Raw genomic sequence first — 26,867 nt, forward strand, 5'->3', positions numbered from 1 at the left:
TTGAGTAAGCTCATTAAAATTACTGGCTACACAGTATATCACCCCACCCCCCCACCATCAAAACTCTCCTCTCTTTCCCCCCCCCCCCCCAATCAAAACTCTCCTCTCTTCTCTGCCCCCCACCGTCAAAACTCTCCCCTCTCCTCCCCCCGGATCAAAACTCTTCTCCTTCCCCCCTGCCCCCATCAAAACTATCTTTTCTTCTTTTCCCCTGCCCCCCCCATCAAAACTCTCCTCTCTCCTCCCCCCCCCCCCATCAAAACTCTCCTCCCCACCCCCCAACCCCCCCACCCCGATCAAAAATATTCTTGCACCAACCTGTTTCCTGTAGCCCTCAGCGTGGGAAGGCAGCGGCTGGCCTATGCAGCAGGCCACTCGGCCTGGGATGGGGCGGAACGCGTTGTGTCCCACGCTGCAGCACGCATCATCCCAATCATGGGAGGAGCTACTGCGCATACGCGAATGCTCTACTGCGCATGTGGACAGCTGCCGGCGCAGGGCCCTAGCTCCGCCCTCCAATGGACTCACCATGTCACGCCAAGCCCCGGGAGAGTCGGCAGAGGAGCCAGAATCCCAGGACATATTTTTGCCGCCGTTTGGATTGTAGGAAGTTGGCGCATCTCACGTGAGTGCGCCGAAAAAACGGGAGGGCCAAATTTGGGCCCATTAAACCTACATTTACTTGTTATTTATGGAATGACTGACTGTTACTCGTAATACTGGAATCCATCCATCTTGCAACTGATGGTTGGTGCAACGATTGACATATTTTATATTTTTCATAAGTTAAGTGAGGAAGGTTATCATTAACGTACTATATGTGAAACATTTTGTGTTTTCCGAACCTCAGAACATTGAGATTTGTTTAAAAAAATCAGAATTTTAATTATCTCTAATATAAGATAAAGACAGAATTGAGTTTCCTACATACTAGTTGTTGTCATACACAATCAACTATTGCAGTGCTGTAGGTTTTTATTGAATGCTTTTCTCCTGCAAGAAAAATCATTGCAATCTACACTGATCTTTTCAGAAAAGAAACATTTAATATATGACAAAGCCCAAGAGTGTGCATATAGATCAACACCACCTTTATTGCTTTCTTTTAGTTGTCTTGTTTCCTTGAAGCATGTTTGATATAGTTTTGTGCAGTCCAACAAACAATGTTTCTTATTTCTAAAGAAGATCAATAACGTCAATACATGAGTGATACATAATTCCATCATATTTTAATCGTGATAGTAAATACCTTTCCATTTTTTGTTTTGATTTGTTTTGCAATGTCAGTCTGTCGGAAATGTCTCTCATTTTTTTTTAAATAAGAGTTCACTTCCTTACCTTTATTGATTTACAAATGGAAATGACATGGCTTTACAACAACAACTTGGATTTATATAGCTCCTTTAACGTAGTAAAACGTTCCAAGGCACTTCACAGGAGTTATAAGACAAAAAAAGGTTACGTTATAATTTTTAAAGGAAAGATACAAGTAGAGTAAGGGCAGTGGATGGAGTATGGGGTTAGGAGTTCCATTTCACCTCTAGGACCTGAGTTTGAATCCAGCTCAAACTGACAGGAAGAACGTCTCCTCCCATAAGAGTACTTTATGACATTTGGGTTGCTCACAACCTCTTAATGTGTGCAGTTCACAATGCAAATTTATCAGACATAACCAGGACCATGTTGGGATCGAGTGGAAAATGAAAATATTCTCGTATTGATGCAGGAGGAAATGGCCTTCTGAGGACAAGGCCTGTTGTTTGGGAGAGTCGAGACAGATTCATTCTGCAGCTGTTTGTGCTTGACTTGACTTGGATGTTATGAATGCTGACATTGGGAATTACAGCGTGTAAGTGAATCATATTCGAGAAGTGCCATTCTTCACAATTATCAACAAAAGCGCTTAACAAAAAACTTTTAACAAGTTTATGTAGGTTAAAAGTCAAAGGTTATATATCAGAAAATAATGAAGTGATGATTTTAATAGTGTCATGAGCCAATGACTGTGTTCTAAATAATTTTACATGGGATGTAACTTTCAATTTTAGCTGTGGCAGACTGGCTGCCAGAGTTATACAGCCACCCGATTTTCCTTTCCATCTAAGCAAATTGATGGGAAAATCGGGCGAGCTATATAACAGGCAGCAGGTCAACTACCGCCCTTTTTACACCGCTGCTAAAATTGACAGTTCCACGCTTGGTGTCTGAATCCAGAAGCTTTATTTAAATATTGTCCAAATTCTCTGTATATTAGCTCACACGTTTTTATGTAATTCTCTGTTTGTTTGTTTGGTGGTTCTTTGTACTTTCTGGGATTTATGTTTTAATAGGAGGGGCCAGGAGATTGGTCAACACTGGATGCGGAGGTTTTAATGAAAGAAGATGAGATATGTGGAACCAAAAGTCCAACACCACATAAAGTTCTGTTAGACACCCGTTTTGAATTGCCTTTTGGTAAGTACCTTTTGAACCACATTCGGATGGGGAGTGACAAATTGTTTAGAATATAGTTTAAGAACTGAACCAGCTCCATACCATAGTGAGCTTATAAAATGGTGAAGTCTGAAATTAAAAATAGAAATTGTTAAAAAAATATCTTTTACACAGCACGCTACCTTTTTCCAGCCCATTAAAACTTGTTTATACTATAAATCCATTGGTTGCCTCTTTGAGTAAATTATACATTTGAACTCTTGCCCTACTTCTGTTGTTTTCTTCCCACTATTTCTGTGTTTTCATTTGGTCTTCTCCAGGCTAACCATAGCAGTTCTGATGAGAGTTCCACTTGAAACATGAGCTTTTAGTTCTCTTTTCGATGCTGACTGATCTGCTTTGCATTTCTAATATTTTCTGGTTTTATTCAGTCCGTACAGAGGCTTGCACATTGCATTAAATTTTCAAGCAAAAAGCAAAATACTGCAGATGCTTGAAATTTGAAATAAAAGCAAGATATGCTGGAAACGCTCAGCTTTCTCTCTCTAGATGCTGCCTGACCTATTGAGTGTTTTCAGCATTGGATTGCACAGAACATTATCAGTCCAGTGCCTTTTGTCAATAGCTAAGTAGACTATATAACTGCGTGGTGATGAGTTAAGTCTTTAGTTGCAAGTTTTACAATAAATAATAGACAGATTACACTGCCTGAATCTGTATTTATTAAATGAATGGAAGTAAAGCTTACGAAAGAAAGTAAGCATTGCTGCATCGTTATTAACATTGTTTGAAACATTCTGTGTTTATCACCATGAAAAATGTAATACATTTTTGGTATATATGTCATTATTAAATATTGTAGTTTATCCATGTCATGTTCATTTCCATGTTCTTTTTAGAAATTAGACAATTAAATAAAGTTGTTTAATTGATAATGTCCCACAGTGTTTCTCATGGAGCCGCCATTTACGTATGGAAAGATTGCACTTTTAAATATCTCCTAAATGAAAGTGAATAATTTTTCCAAGGCAGAAGACTCCTGAAGGTGAAAGATGCTGAAGTCGCTCAAAATGCCTGTTTGCCGATGTCAAACTGACAAGGCAGCATTCTTTGCCAATTTAAAAATGAACCAGATGTTGACACCTTTAAATACCGCTCCTCCAGCAGCCATCCGACCGCATACTGCGATTGGAATTTGCTGCCTCAGAGAGCTGTGGAAGCTGGGACATTGAATAAATTTAAGACAGAAATAGACAGTTTCTTAAACGATATGGGAATAAGGGGTTATGGAGAGCGGGCAGGGAAGTAGACCTGAGTCCATGATCAGATCAACCATGATCATGTTAAATGGCGGAGCAGGTTCGAGGGGTCGTATGGCCATTATACTGCCATTGTTAAGAACATAAGAAATAGGAGCAGGAGTAGGCCATTTAGCCTCTCGAGACTGCTCCGCCATCCAATAAGATCATGGCTGATCAATTAACGAGAGGGAATTTCTGATCCCGGGCACTGCGCACCAGATGACGTTGCGATCCCTGGGGCACTAAGGACCGAGATGGTAACTCTTAACGCCAGTGCAAAACCGGCAGGCAAGTTCGAAGCTGTCGCTCAATTCGCCTCGTCCGGTCGCAACCCCATTTGCACCCCATTATCGCCCCTGGAAGTGCTGCAGGAGGTGCAAAGGATGGCAATTTCTCCTCTGTCGTATTTTGAACCCCTACTCCTCAATCATTGTTGATCAACAATGTCTAATTTGTTCCATTGTGGAAAGGACAATCTAAAATTTAACCACTTGCATCTCGTAGCTGTACCACCAGTAAAGCAGTTACTATTGTAATGATGTTGTACCTTTGAATAGTTTTGAGCCAAAACATATTTACTTCCATCAACCAATTCATGGCAATGCTCCCACAATCATATTCTTTAGCTCTTAGTCTTCTTGCCTTTTTTGTTTTTCCTTGTATTATGCTGATTTTAATCTTTCGACTCATTAATTTTCTGTCTTTTGCCCACACACTCTTCTGTGTTTTTTTTGTGTTTTTCCTACTTCATCTAATTGATTCAGTGCTTCTTATTTTTTTCCACTTCATGATGTTGATTTTAATCCCTTCATCCTTTATCTCTACTTGTGCCTTTTCTTTCTCTCCACTGGCGTTAAGAGTTACGCAAATCTACATTTCAAACAACCAGAGATTAAAAATATGCATGAACAAATACAATTCAGCTATTTCTGCAGTCTCCTGTTGTGCTGGAAAGCCCATAGAAGTCATTACTCATGGGAGATATTTGAGGTATGCATTTTGTGCTCATAATTCATACAATACAGGAGCCCCCATAAAGATGAAGGCACTGCAAGTAATGAGTGCTGTTTTATGCTCAGCGGGTGGGGAGGGTTTGATGAGATAAAATTACCTGGCAAACCTCCTGTACTCTGAGGCCATAGCACCCCAGTACACTTTTAATGGGCCATGTAAAAAGTTCACTCTTAAATTTTAAACTAATGAACCTTAAACTTGAGAAATATAGGGCCCAAGTTTCCGCCTTCTGTAAAAATGGCGCACCTCCATCAGGTGCGCTGATTTTCTGGAATAAAAAGGGCGCCGAAAACTTACCTTGTGATTCTGCGAGCTCCTCAGGACGTCTTCGTGCTCAGCGTGGCGCAGCACAAGGGGTCGGGGGCATAGCCAGGTCCCTGCGCTGAAAACAGTGGCGGGATCTCTGCACATGTGCGCTAGAGTGTGCGCGCATGTGCAGTAGCTCCTCGCCTCCGCGGCTGCGTGGGAAGGGCCCGAAGCACACCGCCCCTCGCCCTGGCTGAATGGGCTCCCCGGGTGAAGATCAGACTCTGGCCTCCCTCTCTCCCATTCAGCTCCCGCTCCCTCCCGTTCAGCTCCCATGCCTCCCCCCCTCCCCCCCCTCCCTCCCTCCCATTCAGCTGTTCCCCCTCCTCTCCCCCACTCCCTCCCTCCACGTCGTTGGCGGGGCCCCCTGCCCGGCACCTTGCTGGGGGCGGGCCCCGCCCGAAGCCTTCAGTGGCGGCCCGGCTTCCACGTCGTCGGCAGGGCCCGTTCAGCCTCCCCCTCCCCTTCCACCCCACCCTCCCTCTCCTCTCCCCCCCCCCCCCTCCTCCCTCTCCTCTCCCCCCCTCTCCTTTCCCCCCTCTCCCTTCCCCTCCTCCTCTTCCCCCCTCTCCTCTGCCCCCCCTCCTCTCCCCTCCTACCTCCTCTCCCTCCCTCCCACCCTCCCTTTCCCTCCCTCCCTTCCTCCCTCTCCTTTCCCTCCCTCCCCCTTCCCTCCCTCCCTCCTCTCCCCCCCCTCTCACTCCCTCCCTACCCCTCCTCTCCCCCCTTCTCCCCACCCCTCCTCTCCCCCCTTCTCCCCACCCCTCCTCTCCCCCCTCCTCCCCCTCTCTTCCCCCACCCCTCACTGTCAGAAACACAGAGAGACACTGACAGAGGCAGGGAGAGAGACACTGACAGAGACAGAAAGACACACACTGGGGGGACCCGGCCCAGTACGCTGTTGGAGGGCTCCCGGTGCTGCAGGAGGTGAGTAGAAACATAATTTATTATTCATTGCTTGATTTTTAATTTTTTTTTAATTTTTTAATTTTTAATTTTTTTTTCTTGGTTGATTTATTGATTTATTTATCATTTATTATTGATTATGGCTCTTTATTTGTAAAAGTGAAGTGTTTAATGTTTGTAAACCCCCTTCCCCCCCCCCCCCCCCGCCATCTCTCGTTCCCTACGCCTGATTTATAAGTGTAGGCAAGGTTTTTCTGAGCATATAAAAATCTACACTTACTCCATTCTGTTAGTTTGGAGTAAGTTTTCGCTGCCTAAACTTGCAAAACAGACGTAAGTGGCTGGACATGCCCCCTTTTGAAAAAAAAATCTGTTCTCAAATGAAACTATTCCAACTCACTAGAACTGGAGCAAACTAAATGCTGAGAATTGCAATTTCTAAGATGCTCCATTCTAAACTAGTTGCTCCAAAAAAATAGGAGCAACCCATGCCGAAACTTCAGCCCATACATAGTCTCTGAAATTAAGGTCAGAGGCTTCCTTCGAACGAACGCCTCTGACCCAATAAAAATCTACGAACGTACTTGGTAGCCGCAGAGGAACCTACGATTGCGGTCGGAGACCTTCATTTGCTGCGCAGCATACGGGAAGATGACTTCCCCATACGTACGGAAATGCTGGAGTCACGTGGGCCTGGACCACCAATCATTAGGTAGTATTCTCATTGCTAAAAATAGGAACTCTGTTTTTACGAATTCCCATTACTATCAATGAGAAAACCCTCCTAAAACATGAAACGCAGCATAATAAGTTTAAAAAAAACACTTCACATTTAAAATTAATTGAAATTAAATGTAATTAAAAATGTTTTAGAAAAAGTATATATTTTGGGGAATTTTTTTAATGTGTTTTAATAGGGTTAAAAATAAACTTACCTTAATGGACAGGGTTTTTAATGATTAAATTACATTTTTATATGCTTTAAAAGTGTTATATTGGTAAAAGTAGACTATATGCTTGCTTGATAGTCTGCATCCCACAGTACTTAAGGAAGTGGCCCTAGAAATAGTGGATGCATTGGTGATCATTTTCCAACAATCTATCGACTCTGGATCAGTTCCTATGGACTGGAGGGTAGTTAATGTAACGCCACTTTAAAAAAAAAAGGAGGGAGAGAGAAAGCAGCTAATTATAGACCGGTTAGCCTGATATCAGTAGTGGGGAAAATGTTGCAATCAATCATTAAGGATGAAATAGCAGCCCATTTGGAAAGCAGTGACAGGATCGGACCGAGTCAGCATGGATTTATGAAAGGGAAATCATGCTTGACGAATCTTCTGGAATTTTTTGAGGATGTTACTAGTAGAGTGGACAAGGGAGAACCAGTGGATGTGTGGTGTATTTGGACTTTCCAAAGGCTTTTGACAAGGTCCCGCACAAGAGATTGGTGTACAAAATCAAAGCGCATGGTATTGGGGGTAATGTACTGACATGGATAGAGAACTGGTTCGCAGACAGGAAGCAGAGAGTCGGGATAAACGGGTCCTTTTCAGAATGGCAGGCAGTGACTAGTGGGGTGCCACAAGGCTCAGTGCTGGGACCCCAGCTCTTTACAATATACATTAACGATTTGGATGAAGGAATAGAGTGTAATATCTCCAAGTTTGCGGATGACACTAAACTGGGTGACGGTGTGAGCTGTGAGGAGGATGCTAAGAGGCTGCAGGGTGACTTGGACAGATTAGGTGAGTGGACAAATACATGACAGATGCAGTATAATGTGGATAAATGTGAGGTTATCCATTTTGGGGGCAAAAACACGAAGGCAGAATATTATCTGAATGGTGGCAGACTAGAAAAAGGGGAGGTGAACAAGACCTGGATGTCATGGTTCATCAGTCACTGAGGCCCCAAGTTTCCACATGATTTGCTCCTGATTTTTAGGAGCAACTGGTGGAGAACGGAGTATCTTAGAAATCGGAATTCTCCACATTTAAGTTTTCTGCAGTTCTAGTCAGGTAGAACAGTTTTACTTTTGAACAGAATTTTTTTTCAAAAGGGGACGTGTCCGGCCACTGACGCCTGATTTGAAAGTTTCCACAGTGAAAACGTACTCCAAACTAACTTAGAATGGAACAAGTGAAGATTTTTGTACGCTTGAAAAAACCTTGTCTACACATTAAAAAATCAGGCGCAGGTTACAAATTAGGCGTCCGGAACGAGGTGGGGGGGGGAGGGGGGGCGAAGGGAAGTCATTAAATTCTACAATCAATCCTTAGTTATACTTATACAAATATTATACAAATAAATCCAACCTGAATAAAAATTTATAAGCAAAGAAAAGATTAAATAAACCATGTTCCTACCTGTGTGATAGTGCTTCAGGCAGGCCTTTCAGGCAGCGGTGTGGCGTCGGTCCCGACGGCAGGGGCAAGAAGCAGCAAGCAGCCTCAGTGCTGATCATGGAGGGGCAATGTGGTGTTATTAAAAAATTTTAAAAATTGAACAGCTACAAAGAATTTGAATAGTCTCAAACAAGTGCATGTGTCCCGTTTATCACAGTCTATCTTTAATTACAGAATGAGTGGTGGAGATTGAAATGGTAACGAGTTGTAAAGGCTGAATTAAAATGCACAGTTGCTGCAGTAACACTGGTTAAAGAGCCAACATTAATTCAGCAGGTGATTTATTCAGCAGTGCTGCTAAAAGCACTCCCTCACACACAGAAATATCAAGAAAATTAAAATGCAAGCCTTTGCAAGGGTTCAATAAACAAATTTTCACTTTTTCTGCAGCACTTTTAAAAATGGCCGAGTGCCAATGTTTACTTCAGACTGCGCGTGCGCGAACGCTCCAACGCGCACGCGCAGGGTTGCCGGCACCAAAAAAACTCATTTAAATTGTACCCGCCCCCTCCTACTAACAAAATTGGCGCGAGTGGTAGGCTCCGCCCCCTGTGCGCCGCGCCAAGCAGACATCGAGCTGCAAGGAGCTCGAGAATATCGTGTTTTTTTTCAGGCGCCGTTTTCGGCGCGAAAAACAGGCGCCCAGCTCTGAGGGGCGCCTTTTTCACCGCGTGTGGAAACTTGGGGCCTGAAAGTGGGCACGCAGGTACAGCAGGCGGTAAAGAAGGCAAATGGTATGTTGGCCTTCATAGCTAGAGGATTTGAATATAGGAGCAGGGAGGTCTTACTGCAGTTGTACAGGGCCTTAGTGAGGCCTCACCTGGAATATTATGTTCGGTTTTGGTCTCCTAGACTGAGGAAGAACGTTCTTGCTATTGAGGGGGTGCAGCGAAGGTTCACCAGACTGATTACAGGGATGGCTGGGCTGTCATATGAGGAGAGACTGGATCAACTGGGCCTTTATTCACTGGCGTTTAGAAGGATGAGAGGGGATCTCATAGAAACATATAAGATCCTGACGGGACTGGACAGGTTAGATGCGGGAAGAATGTTCTCGATGTTGGGGAAGTCCAGAACCAGGGGACATAGTCTTAGGATAAGGGGTAGGCCATTTAGGACTGAGATGAGGAGAAACTTCTTCACTCAAAGAGTTGTTGACCTGTGGAATTCCCTGCCGCAGAGTGTTGTCGATGCCAGTTCATTGGATATATTCAAGAGGGAGTTAGATATGGCCCTTATGGTTAAGGGGATCAAGGGGTATAGAGAGAAAGCAGGAAAGGGGTACTGAAGGAATGATGAGCCATGATCTTGTTGAATGGTGGTGCAGACTCAAAGGGCCGAATGGCCTACTCCTGCACCTATTTTCTATATTTCTATGTTTACCAGGCATAAAAGTTTGAAGGACATTCGCTGGGCATGAGTTGGGCAAATAGCCCAATCTCTCCCGCACGGGTGTCCTTCTCCCGGGATGTATAGATTCTGTCAGAAGAAATTTTGACAGATCGGAAAAGCCGGTCCTCGGTGCACGCGCACTGCACCCAGAGAGCTAGCTTTTGCGAAGCCTCACTGGGTGCCTGTGCACTTCGTGCGGATCCGGCGAGTCTGCAATTTTCAGTCCATAATCTGTCAGTTGTGTAGTATCCTGTTCTCGCCTACCATCACCCTGCTACCCCCGGCCTATGATACAAAATTTGCTTGTAATGCTTCAATTTTTTGCTCATCAGGTTTTTTGTGTTGTTTAGCCATCTGCAGGGCAGCAGTCTTTGGCCAACAGATGCTCATACAAAATTGAATAGAATCTGAAAATTGCAACATTTTAAATCAAGACTTAAGAATTATTTATTTATTTTTCAAATTTATAATTGTGATGGCTATGTAAACTTCTTTGAAGTAATTACAGCTTTGTTACTTATGCAGATACAAGTCTTTGATCTGACCTCAAGTGAGATGATGAATTACAATATCTGTATTAATTAGATCTTAAATAATGGACCTGCTTTTGTGAGATTATTTGGCCTTAAGTATTCTTAACAGTTATCAATGTTTATTGCAATTTATCTAACTGCAAATGAGTTGCTCAAATCAAAGTTGAACCAGTCGAAGTGGTTTTCATAGAACCATAGAATGATACAGCACAAAAGGAGAACATTTTGCCTGTGCTGGCTCTTCGGAAGAGCTATCCAATTGTTCCCACTCCCCTGCTCTTTCTCCAAAGCCCTGTAAATGATTTCTCTTCAAGTACTAATCCAATTCCCTTTTGAAAGTTACTATTGAATCTGCTTCCTCCACCCTCACAAGCCGTGCATTCCAGATCACAACAACTCACTGCGTAAAACTATTTTTCCTCGGGTCGCCTCTGGCTCTTTTGGCAATCACCTTAAATCTGTGTCCTCTGGTTACTCACCCTTCTGCCACTGGAAACAGTTTCTCCTTAAACCGTTTGTGATTTTGAACACCAGTATCAAATCTCCTCTTCTCTATTCTAAGGAGAACAACCCCAGCTTCTCCAGTCTCACCACATAATTGAAATTTCTCATCCCTGCCACCATTCTGGTTAATCTCTTTTCCACCCTCTCCAAGGCCTTGACACCCTTCTGAAAGTGTGGTGCCCACAAGTGAACGCAGTACTCCAGCTGAGGCATAACCAATGTTTTATAAACGTTTAGCATAACTTTCTTGCTTTTGTACTCTATTCCTCTAATAATGAACCCAAGGATCCCATATGCTTTATTAACAGCCAATTTGTCCTGCCACCTTCAAAGATTTGTGCACCTACACCCCCCCCCGCTCCCCCCCCCCCCCCCCCCCGGGTCTCTCTGTTCCTCCACCCATTTTAAAATTGTCCCATTCAGTTCATATTGCCTCTCCTCATTCTTCCTACCAAACTTTAACACTTCACAGTTCTCTGTATTACGTTTCATCTGGCTTGTGTCTGCCCATTTCACCAGTCTGGCTATGTCCTTCTGAAGGCTGTTCCTATCTTCCCCTTTGTTTACTACATTTCCAAGTTTTGTTTCATCTGCAGGCTTTGAAATTATACTCTGTGTACCTAAGTCTAGATCATTAATATATATCAAAAATAGCAATGGTCCTAATACCAACTCCTGGGGAACATCACTGTACACTTCCGTCCAACTTGAAAAATTACCCTCTGCTTTCTGTCCCTTAGCCAATTTCGTATCCATACTGCAACTGTCCCTTTAATCCCATGGGCTTTAATTTTCTAACAAGTCTATTATGTGGTACTTTATTAAACGCATTTTGAAAGTCCATGTACATCGATTGCATTATGGTCATCACCCACTCCTTTACTTCATCACAGAACTCAATCATGTTAGTCAAACCAGTCAAACACAATTTGCCTTTAGCAAATCCATGCTGACTTTCATTTATTAGCCCATACTTTTCCAAATGCCAATTAATTTTGTCCCCCGATTATTTTTTACACAGCAAGTTATGATCTGGAATGCACTGACTGAAAAGGTGGTGGGAGTAGATTTAATAGTAACTTTCAAAAGGGAAGTGGATGCCCTATTCAAAGAAGACCTGGGTGTTCTCCCAGTGTCTGACCAATATTTATCCCTTAATTAGCAACATCAAAACAGATTAATTGGTCATTAAATTTTTTGCTTGTGGGACCTTGCTGTGTGTAAATTGGTTGCTGTGATTGTCTATATAACAACTGTGACTACTTAAAAGTAATTGCTTGATTATGATGCCCTTTGGATATCCTGAGGACATGAAAGGCACTATATAAATGAAAATTATTTCATTATTCTTTCAACTGTTAATGATATGTTACATGATAGACACCCCTAATCATTTGTGTAAATGTGTATTTGTTAAATATACTGGGATGCTAGTTAAAGGATTGCTGCAAATGCAGGAAAAACAATGTAATTTTCTTTTAAATTTAATATTCATACTTATTTTCCCCTTTCTCTTACCACCACCCCCCCCCCCACTCCCACCACCACCAAAAAAACTTCAAACATGCCTTCCACAGTCAAGCAATCCTCCATGACCAAGTTAGTTAGACAATGTGGTCTGCTCCACAATCAAATGGCAATGCCATACTGCAGGGAGAAAGGTTCATGATCGATAATTTTATTTGATGTACAGTAATTTCTTGCTCTGACTTAAGAGATTAAAGTGCACCCTGCAGCCAGAGTTGGAAAATCAGTCAATAGTAGAATCTGACAGACTTCTCGTATACAATTCTGTAAATGAATAATCAGTGGAAAAAAAGAACTGGCAACAGGGAACAAATGTACCCATGCTGTAATTTGAACTGAGCATTAATCGGCACAGCAGTACGATACGTTGTAATTAAGATCAAACAGGATGGAACAACAGTCAAGCTACTTGTCCCTGACTGTAGGCTGCTGTATGATTAGGTATCCTTTATTGCTCTTTGTAATTTTTGTAACTCGTCAGTCTTTTTTTAAAAAGCTAACTATAGTTATCTGAATTATAGTTATGATTAGGAGGCTCATGTGGAGCATAAACAGTTGGGCCGAATGGCCTATTTCTGTGCGGTCGACTCAGTGTAACCCAATTAGAACTGCATGAGGAAACAGTTCTATTGTAAGGTCTAGAAGCTTTTGTTTGTGTTCTCTTTTCAGCTGGGCAATTAAGAATTATGCAGTTTGTTATGTTGGCTGCCCTAAATCTGAGTATGCTGATGGCCTTTTAGGAGAGGTATTGTGCGGAATGATTCCCCCCTTGGTCTGTGATTTACTGCTGCCTGTGTCTATATAGCAGGCCAGAGATTTAATCAATCTTTCTCTAGGCTTCTTGTAAATGAATTTACACTTCCTCCTGCTCCTGATCTCTGGTTGCAGCTAATGCTATATCGTGCTGTACTCTTGTTCTATTGTGGTCACATATTGGTTGTCACCCTGGAACCGAACAGAATGACCTCTTCCTTTCAGCTCCGTTGTCTTCTACCTCTGCTTCCTCCCCACTTTCTTACCTTCATTGATGTTAGCCTTGGCTCAGTGGTAGCACTCGCTATCAGTCAAAAGTTCGAAGGTCCAAGTCCCGTTCCAAAGACTTGAATACACAATCCAGGCTGGCACTTCAGTGCCGTACTGAGGGAGTGCTACACTGTTGGAGGTGCCATCTTTCAGATGAGATGTTAATTTGAGGCCCCGTCTGTCCTCTCAGGTGGACGTAAAAGATCCCACAGCAAGATTGGAAGAAGAGCAGAGGAGTTCTCCTGGTGCCGTGGCCAACATTTAACCCTTAATTAACATCATAAAAATAGAATACCTGGTTGCTATTTGTGGGACCATGCTGTATACAAATTGGCTGTCACATTTCACGACAGTACAACAGTGACAAAAGTACTTAATTGCCTGTAAAGTAATTTGGGAACATCGTGAAGTTGACAAAGGTGCTATATAAATGCACATCCTTCCTTTGCCTTTCATTGCTTTACACACACCCCAAAATAACAGCCACACATTCTCTACACCCTTCGTAAACCCTTAAAAAACTCTTGCCTTCTGCATCTCATTCTCTTGTTGCTCCAGGACCGGCTCATAGCCTCCTCTGCCTCACACTGCCACACCCACCATGGCACTTACTACTTGTTTGACTTCAGAGAGCCAATCTTCGCAACTCTTCATGGCACTTCTGAGGCCCCACAGAAAATCTCTCCTTGTCTTTCCCATCCATCCAATGATTTACCATGCCACCTTTTCACATCACGTTGCAAAATGTCCACTCATTCATGAACAAACCCTCCTCATCCACAACCTGATTCTGTGGGAACATTTTGACATCTGACTAAAACCAGGCTCACCATTGGTGACATATTTCCCCACAACATGTCCACTTTGCCTGACTTTATGTTGTACCATGTACCTCACGCAAACAACCGCAGTATAGCGTTCTCAAGGTCTCACCACAGCTTCCACAACTTAAAGCTTGTTGCTGCATTCTCAAATTGCCTATCTGATCTAAAAAAAATCTGCAAGTCCATTCTAATCACATTACCATGCATTCTCAAGTGGCCACTTTGCAAACTGTCAGAGGTGCAACTTTAAATCGGCTTGAGAGCCATTGTGGAACTGCTCAAACATGGGAAATCCCACTGCCACTGGGAAATTTACATTCCTGGCCTGTAGCATTCATTTCCTTGAGTGGACTGGATCTTAGCTAGTCAGATGTCATGTTCCTATTCATAGAATTGTAGAATGATACAGCATAGAAGGGAGTCATTCGACCCATTGTGCCTGTGCTGGCTCTTTGAAAGAGCTATCTAATTAGTCCCACTCCCTTGCTCTTTCCCCACAACCCTTCAAATGATCCAGTTTATGAATTAATCTAATTCCCTTTTGAAAGTTACTATTGAATCTGCTTCCACCAACTTTTCAGGCAGTGCATTGCAGATCATCATAACTCACTGTGTATTTTTTTTTCCTCATGCTGCCTCTGGTTCATTTGCAAATTACCTTAAATCTGTGTCCTCTGGTTACTGACCCTTCTGCCACTGGAAACATTTTCTCTATCAAAACCCTTCATGATTTTGAACACCTCTATCAAATTTCCTCTGAACCTTCTCTGCTCGAAGGAGAACAATCCCAGCTTCTCTAGTATCTCCACAAGTCCCTCGTCCCTGGTACCATTCTAGTAAATCTCCTCTGCCCCCCTCCAAGGTCATTGATATATATCAAAAAGAGCAATGGTCCGAATACCACCCCCTGGGTGATTGTCTGCAGTGGAACTATTTTGGAATGCTCTCTCTATCACTGGAATGGTCTAGCAAGGAAGGAGAGCCGACTAGCAGTCTATGAATTTACCTGGTGGTCCAGGAGGTGCCTGGGATTTCGGTGGGGAGGCCTTCTCTTCCCGCGCTGCGGAGCCGCTCCCATCCTCCAGGTTCCAACGCAGATGGTGTAGTCACGTGTGACTGCACAACCCATCAGGTAAAGTATTCCACAGTATTCTCATTAATAGCAATGAGAACTCCGTATCTACGAGTTCTCATTGCTATTAATGAGAAAAAAAACAACACGCTAAACACCATAATAAAAAATAAAAAAGACACCTCACATAATTAAAATTAATTGATGTTAAAGTTAATAAATATCTATGGGGCTAGACTTTCCGTCGGGATCACCCAGTTACCGCTGAGATTGAGTTTAACGCCCATATTTGAGTAAAAATGGAAACTAACGCCCAACTATCGCCTATTTATTGCCGCCGTAACTTTCGGCATACAATTAACGCCAGGAATTAGCTAAACCGCCCGCCCATATTTTTCTTTGTAAAAATCTGATGTCGTCACTCATGCACCGCCCAGAAGACTGTTTATAATGGAAACGAATGCCCAAATATCGCCCAGATTGTTATGTATTGATGTGTGTATCGTCCTGGTACCTTAAATGTAATGTAAGCACAATGCTACACCACAGAGGGCTCTGTGGTGGGAAACCTGGAAGTACCTGCAACAGGCACTATAAAAGGCTGACCACCACACCTGAGAGGCACTCTGGAGCTGAACAATAAAGGACGAAGGTCACAGCAGTTAGATTTACCGTGTGGAGTCAGTGATTTGTGTGCTACATACACCACACAAATTATCGACGAGTGTTACTTTCGGCATCTCACCCATATACCGCCCAAATGATCGCTTGCCCAAAAAGACACTCAAGAAAAGCTGCACTCACCTGACCTTAACCCAGCAGTATGGACAGCATTTTGTAATTCAGAGGACTTTTCATAAACGGCTGCTTCAAGTTCATGGGAGCTTTGAAGTAATTCGTGAGTGCTTTTAAGGTGGTTTTAAAACCTTTTGACAACCATCTAATCATATTGTGGTGAATTTTGATTTTTTTATTGTGTTTTTAAGAGGACAATTTAATAATTTTGAAGACATATAAATAGGGCATTTAGTAATTGTAATGGGGCCTGTAATTTCTCAGCCAGAAGTGATGACTACTCACATGCTGCAGACTAGAGATGGGAGAAGGTTTATTGAAGAGCATTATGTGCCCAATCAAAGAGGTGGCAGACTGCTGAGGAGGAGAAGACCTTACACCCAACGCACTTACAGCGATAAACGATCATACCTGGACTTGAGCGATAACACGTGCCTCAAGAGGCTGCGCTTCCGAAAGGAGGTCATCAATGAGATATGCCAGCTAATTAAGGGAGATCTGCAGCCTAACAGCACCATCAGGACTGCACTGTCCGTTGAGGTCAAGGTTACTGCAGCGCTTTCTTTCTATGCATCGGGCTCCTTTCAGGCCTCAGCTGGCGACATTTGTGGTATTTCACAGCACGCTGCACATTGCTACATTCAACAGGTTACTGAAGCCCTTTACAGGATTGACTTTATAAACTTCCCTATGACCAGGGAGGCACAGACTGAGAGGGCTTTAGGTTTCTCGAGAATAGCAAACTTCCCCAAGGTGCAGGGCGCAATAGACTGTACGCATATCTGCCTACGAGCACCTTTTCAGGATGCAGAGGTGTTTCGTAACCGAAAGGGATTCCACACCCTGAATGTGTAACTCATTGTCGACTACAAGCAAATAATCATGGCAGTAAATGCAAAATTTCCGGGAGCATCCACGATGCACACATCTTGCATGAGAGCACTGTTTCTGACCTGTTTACGAGTCAGCTACAAAGTCACGGTTGGATGCTGGTGGGTAAAGGATATGGCCTTGCCAGCTGGCTCATGACCCCCCTGCGTAAGCCCCAGATGGAAGCCACATAGCCACATGCAATATCGTCGAAAAGACAATTAGAGTGCTGAAGCAGCGCTTCAGATGTCTGGACCACTCAGGAGGTGACTTACGATACCATCCTGAGCAGGTCGCTCAGTTCATTGTGGTGTGCTGCATGTTGCATAACTTAGCTATCCGGAGGGGACAAGAATTGGCAGATGGGACTGCCAGTCCATCTCAGGAGAGAGGGGAGGCAGAAGAGGAGGACGAGGACCTCTGGGAGGACAATCAGGCTGGCGTTGAAACCATGCCCCCACCCCACCTAGAGTGCAGGAAAATCCCCGTGGTAGTTATGCAGCTGCAAGACTGTTGTGTCCGCAGCTCATAAATGAACACTTTGCATTATGGTGATGATTACAGTTACAGTTATGTTACGTTACATTTCATCTTTGCCTTGCCTGGCCTGGCCTCACCATAGTTTCCAAACTTTGTATTGATGTTTAACGTTTCTGTTATTGAAAGACACTACACAACAATGTTAAGTTAAATTTAAAAATTTTAATGAATAGAAAAGTTCTAAAGACATTTTTTTAACAATAAATGCCATTCTAACCCCACCCCAACAGTGAAAATTTTAAAATAATAATAAATAACAGTAACAACATTAACAACAGCATAATATATAACGGTATAACAACAACAAACTTTCAAAAACAATTATCAATATAACACCCACCCACCCAACAGTCAACAAATTTATCAATAACAATAATAAGAGTATAAAAAAAACACATTCCCCACCCTTCCCTACTTGCAGCCATGCCTCACCTTTTCTTTACCCCCCCCGCCGCCCCTTATCTGAACCCCACCTCTCCCCCTTGTACACACACCAAGCCGCCTTGTATGTAGTGCCATATTCCTGGACCACTGGCTGCCCTCTGGCATCCATGGATTTGGCTATTCGCTCCATCACCGCTATCATCCGCGACATTTCCTGCGAGACGATCATGGTCAGAGCAGCAACGTGTCCAGTTAACCCGCCCATTGCCTGGAGGAGCTCTCGACCTATGTTGACGCTCGTCCTGGACAGTTGCACCATGTCCATGCTGACATTTGCCGGTCTTGGAGCAATCCAACCTCACCGAACCAACCTCCGCGGAGTCGGCGCAGGCATTGAACCACACGAGGTGTCCTGCTGCAAGGAGCTTGGCCCCGCTGCTTCCTCGGTGGATGAAGACGTGGCCGTAGGAACATTGGAAGACCCCGCTGCAGGCCCCTCCTGCACCTCGTCACTATCCACGGTGGATAAGAGCACCTGCAACAGGACAGCAGAGGTTTTTTGCTCCCTCGCCTCCAGAGACAACCTGCAGAACCTGTCGAGCCTGGATAGCCTGCGAAGCCTGGTGACCTGGAAAACATAAATGAGGTTAGTAGAAGAGAAGGGGATGCCAGGGTGACATGAGAATACTTGCACTATGCAGTCATAAGTACGAGGAGCAACACTACTGCTATAAATATCACTGACAGACGTCACATATAATTAACATCATGATAGTACAGAATCTGCATTGCATTACAATGATATTTCATAATCCTATCATGAATTATATAATATTACATAACATTACATCAATCATATGTTGTACTGAAATGGCATTAAATTACTTTAAATCACCAATGGTTTATACATTACTCACGTGGCATAAGAACAGGTTCAGCACCACCATGGCTGGCCGCCCTAATTGTGGACCGCAACTGAAGCCAACGCCCGGTCCTCAAGGTCGGTCAGTTGGCAGAGGTCTGCCAGTCCTTCCCCAGCATGCTCTGTTCTGCCCGGTTTTTCAGCAGTTTCTTCTGCAAAGGTGACAAGAGCATGGCATAAGCTCATTGCCTAGGTACCATTACAGATATGACAGATATCACAGATTAATAGATACTATTACTATTACACAACACACAGATAATCCCCAATTAGTCATCGCCCATGCTATTCAGTGTTAATATTGTATGCTAATATGCTTCGTATGCAATTGAATACATGGTTATATCTACAGTCTGAGAATAAATTTAATAAGATCGAGGTGAGGAACTAACGCATGACACCAAGATTACCAGCCTAATCACAGTCCAGCAGATCTACATTTGAATTAATGAGTAATTGCATCATTACAATTTATTGAATAAATTTAATACTCTTCTGGAGCCAACAAGGCCGTTCCAGCACTTGCAGCACTGGTTCGGCTCACGGACTTCATGCATAGTTGATGAGACCATTTTGGCGATCTCCGCCCAGATACGTTGGTAAACCCAGGGTCAATTGGGCCCAACGACTTTCGACCTCCTGAATAAGGGCAGCATTGGCCTCCTCAGAAAAGCACTTTGCACGCCTTCTACTGCCCATCACCTCTCCCACTTCACCCAGATCACTCCCTTCAGCCACCTCCTGCACCTCGACATCAGCCATCATCTCATCAACTCGATCCATTGTCACAAAAATCCAATAATCTTTTTTAATCACAAAAATCTCTGCTACGCTGCACATCAGCTTCCCACAAACAACCACTCCTCTCTCTCCTGCACATGTGCAGATGACCCCTGACCTCCCGAATCGCGGGAAAAGTTAATCACAAGAAAACCCATGTATGTGCAGAATGGCAGAACGCCAGCCTTGCACGATGGAATAAATCGCTAACGGTCATTTCACATTGCTACGGCTAACGTCCAAAACTAGCGGGTTTTAAAATGGGTGATATTCCGGTGATCCCGAAAAATAATATTATCACAACGCTGGAAATATCACCCATAGACCTCGATGCAAAGTCTAGCCCTTCGAAAAAAATATATACTTTTCCGATTTTTTTTTAACGTTTTGTATTTAGTGTTAAAAATAAACTTACCTTAATGGGCGGGACTTTTAACTTTAAAATGTGTTTTTTAAATTTTATTTGTGTTTTTGTATGTTTTAAACACTTATGCTGGTAAAAGTAGGCTATGCGACTGCTTTTACCAGGTACGAGTTTTTAGGACATTCGCTGGGCAAGAGATGGGCAAATACTGCAATGTTCCCCATGCAAATGTCCTGACTCTGGGGATGCGGAGGATCTGTCAAGCCAAAGCTTGACAGCTCGGAAAAGCTGGTTTTTGGCGCATGCGCATTGCGTGCCGAAAACCAGCTTTTGTGATGTTTTCCCAGGTCTGTACACAACCCGTACGGACCCGGGGAGGCCAGAATTTCTGCCCCAACATTTTCTTTGTATAGAACAAAATAGACAGAATTTCCGTAATAATTATTCAAGACTGCTGCGCAACTGAGGTTCTTGAGGCTATTAATTTGGCTGCCTATTTACATCTTCTGTTGTTGCACAGAATTCTTGCTCTACAGAAGAATTACAAACTCCTGCTTAACATCAACATATCAGTCTTGATTATAGAAATAAGTTACATTTTTTGAACTTGCAAATTCAAAAGAATGTTTTTGATAAATATGTTTTATCACCAATCAGCAGAAATGCTAATTGCTTCAGTTTTCTGCTAGAAATTCGCCAGCCTAAAGCATTTTGTTGCGTTAAACGTTTTTTAGCGTTAAAAAAATTTAACGACATTTTGCTAATTTGGCCAGTGCTTTAACGCCGTTGGTAAAAAAAATAACGACCGCCTTTTTTCAAATCCCTTTTCTGGCGTCACTAGGCGTCAAAAATAATAATATCGCCGTTTTTGTGAATTTGCCAAATAACGACATATTTAAAGACAGTGATAAATGCCGCACAAAAAAGCTGGTCTTATCTGGTCGAGTCAGATTGAAATAGTCGATGATGGCGCCATCTTGGAAAACGGAGCTACAGTTCAGTGAATTAAAGCTTTTGAAGGGAAAGCTGTGTTTGACAGATTGAGCTTTTTGTGAGTTTATAATTCATTTTTAAAAACATTTAAGGACATTTTAAGAATGAAGCCTATTCTATCTATGCCCTATTTGCTGACTGCTTATGCTATGCAACAGAGAGCTCGAATTAGACACTGCATAAGTTTGGTTTAGTTGAAAATTATATTAAACTTTTAAATTAACGTCACTTAAATAACAATAAAGCAAACAATCAACCACAACAACAACAAAAGAAGAACAAAAGAACAGCAAAACAACAACCACCACAGCGGCAAATAAACTTCAGCTGCAGCCACCTCTCTCCTAATTTAACCCCCCCCCCCCCACCCCCTCAGCACTCTCTTGCCCTTGGCATGCCCGTTACCGCAGACTTACCCCTAGTCCCGGTGACCCCAAGCTATCTTTTAGTAGCGTTGCAGGTAAGGCACTGCGCTTGTTGGGGGACAGACAAAGGAGACGACAATGGAAGCTGTCAAATACCTGGGGCTCTGGAAGGCCTGGCTTCGGACACTCCAGCCTATTGCTCACCCTGCACACTGCCTGATAAGGTTGGTCTGGGAATTGGAGTGGGATCAGTCAAGACCGTCAATTGCCCCTGGGCATTGACAGCCTTGGTGTTTTTACGCATTGCAGCTACTATCTGCGACATGCCTTCCCTATTCTCTGTAGATAGTGCTGCTACACTTCCCGACATGCCCTCCCTAATGTCACCAGATAGTGCTGCGGTGCTTCCCAAGATCTCACCCATGACCTCAAGGAGTGATTTGGTGAGCTGCATGCTCTCCCCAGTCATTCCCATCAAATCTACCACTTTCCGCACAGGCTGCACTTCATCAGAGCGGTCTTGACGTCTCAGCCTCTGCGCAGATGCCAGATAGCCTGCTGCTGCCCTGGGTATGGTTTCCTGCAACCCACTGGGACCTTGCATGGTGGATAAGCATGAAATGTCCCCTCCTGCATACTGCTGGCTGCAGATGTAGCCCTTTGTGCCTGCATGAGGTCCTCCAAAGTTAACAACACAATCTCTCCCTCCTCCCACCACCTCCCCCCCACCCCATATCCATTTGTTCCTCATCCTCCTCCTGTGGAAATTGGTCAGGATGGCTGAGGTCGGTGTGATTCAATTCCGCTTGTGGCGAGCTGGCGGGGTCTTCTCCAGTATTAGATGTTGCTGAATCATCTGCAAAATATACAAGAACAGACGACTGGTTAGCAGCAGGGGAGGGGGCAGGGTGACATGAGTAGGCTCACAAAGCGCAGGCTCATTTGAAAGACCACGATGAATGACAGCACATCGCATAAATCGAAGCCTAGCCGGCGGAGAATATATCGCACAAACCGAAGTCTAGCCCACACAGCACTTAACATTGAGCCAACCCAGACTGTGGATTTTGCAGGACTTACTACTGTCACTTCTGAACGTGGGCTCAGCATCCACACAGGTGGTTGGTCTCTACGACACCAATCAGACCTGCAACACGACTTTCGAGGTGTGTGAGTGGGACCAGTATTGCCGGACCGCTACCTGTTTTCCGCTGTCGCCGGTTCTGGGATAACCTCTGCAAAGATTGCAATAGAAATTTTTAAAGAGAGGGGCCTTCAGCTGTTGTGGCACACACAGATAGTCATCAGCGCACTTATACCATGTGTCTCCATTTAATTAAGTGATCTGTATAATGTCCCTTTACTTGCATGTTGTTCATCACGAAAACATTGAAGTGCAGTGCAGAAAAAAAGCGGTCTTTATAATGTGTGACAATCAGAAGCCTAGCGATACCATGATGGGTCACAACTACAATTTATGTAATTGGAGTGCATAAATAAAAATATAGGCCTGGAAATTCCGGCCTCCCCGGATCCATACGAAGTTTCTACGGACCCGGGAAGACATTGGAAAAGCCGGTTTTCAGCGCACAATGCGCACGTGCTGAAAACCGGCTTTTCTGATGATCCGCATCTCGGGAGCAAGGTCATTTGCTTGGGCAAGATTGTGGTATTTACCCATATCTTGCCCAGCAAATGTCCTCAAAATTCTTGCACCTGAAAAAGCAGGCGTATAGTCTATCTTACAGGCATCAGTGTTTAAAAACATGCACAAATATAATTAAATTAAATTTAAAAAACGCATTTTGTTGTAAAAAAAAACCCCTGCCCACTACGTTACATTTATTTTAACCATAATTTAAAAAAACTTTTTAAAAATTCGGAATTTTTTTTTCGATAAGATATTTATTAACTTTAATTTTAATTATGTGAGGCCTGTTTTTTATTTTTTATTACGTGTATTTAGTGTCTTTGTTTTTTTTCCCCATTAATAGCAATGAAAACTCGTAGATACTCATTGCTATTAATGGGAAAGCTGTGGACTGCGTGACTGCATCTTCTGCATGGGAACCTGGAGGACGGGAGCGCGCTTCGCAATGCGGGAAGAGAAGACCTCCCCAACGGAATCGCAGGCTCCTCCTAGACCACCATTTCATAGAAATGTTTCAGGTCGGAGGCAATTGCCCGCGGGAAGCCTCTGACTGCAATTTCAACCTCATGACTAACTCTGGCTGTCCCGCAAATGTCATGCCACCTCTTCCTGCACTGGTGATAGGTCCTCTTGACAGTCCACTGAGGTAACCTGCTCGGCAACACGTTTCCATGCTTCTGCCATTGTAGATGGGTGCAGTTTCCCTTTATTCTCCTTTCCAATCTGGCCCCATCCTCTCTCTACAGCACCTACCAAGGCCTCATTTGCATCCTGGATAAATTTCCTAGCCCTCTTTCTTCCCAAATCACCCTGCATTTTTGTTCTTGCAGCACTTGTGTGGAACATAAGAAATAGGAGCAGGAGTAGGCCATTGGCCCCTCGAGCCTGCTCTGCCATTTAATAAGATCATGGCTGATCAGAGCATGGACTCTGCTCCACTTCCCTGCCCGCTCCCCATAACCCTCTATTCCCTTATCGCTCAAAAATCTGCCAATCTGCGCCTTAAATATATTCAATGACCCAGCCTCCACAGCTCTCTGGGGCAGAGAATTCCACAGATTTACAACTCTCTGAGAGAAGAAAATTCCTCCTCATCTCAGTTTTAAATGGGCGGCCCCTTATTTTGAGACGATGACCCCTAGTTTTAATTGCCCCTATGAGTGGAAATATCCTCTTTGCATCACCTTGTTGAGCCTCCTCATTATCTTATATGTTTCCATAAGATCACCTCTCGTTCTTCTGAACTCCAATGTGTATGGGCCCAACCTACTCAACCTGTCATCATAAGTCAACCCCCTCATCTCCAGAATCAACCTAGTGAACCTTCTCTGAACGGTCTCCAATGCAAATATATGCTTCCTTAAATACGGAACCCAAAACTGTACACAGTACTCCAGGTGTGGTCTCACCAATACCCTGTACATAGAAACATAGAAAATAGGTACAGGAGTAGGCCATTTGGCCCTTCGAGCCTGCAGTTGTAGCAGGACTTCTCTGCTTTTATACTCCATCCCCCTTGCAATAAAGGCCAACATTTAATTTTCCTTCCTGATCACCTGCATACTAACTTTTTGTGTTTCATGCACAAGGACCCCAAGGTCCCTCTGTATTGCAGCACTTTGCAATTTTTCTCCTTTTAAATTATAATTTGCTTTGGAATTATGGAGAACTCGCCTATAATTTTAAATTCCCTTTAAAAATGGCTGATTCAGACCTGGAAGTTAACTGCGCATACGGAGGCACACCCATCACGTGAGAAACGGATGAAAATCTTTTTTTTTTGCGCGTGCGCAGAACGGCCGTTTTTTTAAACCGTGAAATTCATTTTTGTCATTTAAAAACGGTGCTTTTTTAATACCAAAAGTTACAAACGTTTGCCGAAATTTCGGCAAAAATAACAGGCATTAACCACGAATAACGTCAAAAATCAGTGATATCGTTATTTGGGCAAATTCTAGCCCTTCATCCTATAAGATTGCATTAATCTTTCTGGTGGTAACTTAATCAATCAGGATTCGCCTGAAATAATGCTGTTGAAACATAGAAACATAGAAAATAGGTGCAGGAGTAGGCCATTCTGCCCTTCTAGCCTGCACCACCATTCAATGAGTTCATGGCTGAACATGCAACTTCAGTACCCCCTTCCTGCCTTCTCGCCATACCCCTCGATCTCCCTAGAAGTAAGGACTTCATCTAACTCCCTTTTGAATATATTTACTGAATTGGCCTCAACAACTTTCTGTGGCAGAGAATTCCACAGGTTCACCACTCTCTGGGTGAAGAAGTTTCTCCTCATCTCGGTCCTAAATGGCTTACCCCTTATCCTTAGACTGTGACCCCTGGTTCTGGACTTCCCCAACATCGGGAACATTCTTCCTGCATCTAACCTGTCTAAACCTGTCAGAATTTTAAGCGTTTCTATGAGATCCCCTCTCATTCTTCTGAACTCCAGTGAATACAAGCCCAGTTGATCCGGTCTTTCTTGATAGGTCAGTCCCACCATCCCGGGAATCAGTCTGGTGAATCTTCGCTACACTCCCTCAATAGCAAGAATGTCCTTCCTCAAATTAGGAGACCAAAACTGTACATAATACTCCAGGTGTGGCCTCACCAAGGCCCTGTACAACTGTAGTAACACCTCTCTGCCCCTGTACTCAAATCCCCTCGCTATAAAGGCCAACATGCCATTTGCTTTCTTAACCGCCTGCTGTACCTGCATGCCAACCTTCAATGACTGATGTACCATGACACCCAGGTCTCGTTGCACCTCCCCTTTTCCTAATCTGTCACCATTCAGATAATAGTCTGTCTCTCTGTTTTTACCACCAAAGTGGATAACCTCACATTTATCCACATTATACTTCATCTGTCATGCATTTGCCCACTCACCTAACCTATCCAAGTCACTCTGCAGCCTCATAGCATCCTCCTCGCAGCTCACACTGCCACCCAACTTAGTGTCATCCGCAAATTTGGAGATACTACATTTAATCCCCTCGTCTAAATCATTAATGTACAATGTAAACAGCTGGGGCCCCAGCACAGAACCTTGCTATACCCCACTAGTCACTGCCTGCCATTCTGAAAAGTACCCATTTACTCCTACTCTTTGCTTCCTGTCTGACAACCAGTTCTCAATCCACGTCAGCACACTACCCCCAATCCCATGTGCTTTAACTTTGCACATTAATCTCTTGTGTGGGACCTTGTTGAAAGCCTTCTGAAAGTCCAAATATACCACATCAAGTCAATGGAATGTTGGAAAATGACTTAATGCATCCGCTATTTCCAAGGCCACCTCCTTAAGTACTCTGGGATGCAGTCCATCAGGCCCTGGGGATTTATTGGCCTTCAATCCCATCAATTTCCCCAACACAATTTCCCGACTAATAAAGATTTCCCTCAGTTCCTCCTCCTTACTAGACCCTCTGACCCCTTTTATATCCGGAAGGTTGTTGGTGTCCTCCTTAGTGAATACCGAACCAAAGTACTTGTTCAATTGGTCTGCCATTTCTTTGTTCGCCGTTATGACTTCCCCTGATTCTGACTGCAGGGGACCTACGTTTGTCTTTACTAACCTTTTTCTCTTTACATACCTATAGAAACTTTTGCAATCCGCCTTAATGTTCCCTGCAAGCTTCTTCTCGTACTCCATTTTCCCTGCCCTAATCAAACCCTTTGTCCTCCTCTGCTGAATTCTAAATTTCTCCCAGTCCCCGTGTTCGCTGCTATTTCTGGCCAATTTGTATGCCACTTCCTTGGCTTTAATGCTATCCCTGATTTCCCTTGATAGCCACGGTTGAGCCACCTTCCCTTTTTTATTTTTACGCCAGACAGGAATGTACAATTGTTGTAGTTCATCCATGCGGTCTCTAAATGTCTGCCATTGCCCATCCACAGTCAACCCCTTAAGTATCATTCACCAATCTATCCTAGCCAATTCACGCCTCATACCTTCAAAGT

The 26,867-nt window shown here is 43.6% G+C and overlaps 1 protein-coding gene across 1 annotated transcript in view; it reads left to right on the top strand.

The window, feature by feature from the left end:
• LOC139240107 (protein unc-13 homolog B-like) overlaps positions 1 to 26,867 on the top strand; it is an 893,314-nt gene that overhangs the window by 508,337 nt on the left and 358,110 nt on the right. Inside the window, exon 5 of the mRNA XM_070868486.1 lies at positions 2,331 to 2,454. Within this exon, the coding sequence (XP_070724587.1) occupies positions 2,331 to 2,454 (124 nt within the window). The remainder of the gene's footprint in view (positions 1 to 2,330; positions 2,455 to 26,867) is intronic.

This window comes from Pristiophorus japonicus, chromosome 2 (assembly GCF_044704955.1).
Source record: "Pristiophorus japonicus isolate sPriJap1 chromosome 2, sPriJap1.hap1, whole genome shotgun sequence".
In the NCBI taxonomy this organism is placed as follows: Eukaryota; Metazoa; Chordata; class Chondrichthyes; family Pristiophoridae; genus Pristiophorus; species Pristiophorus japonicus.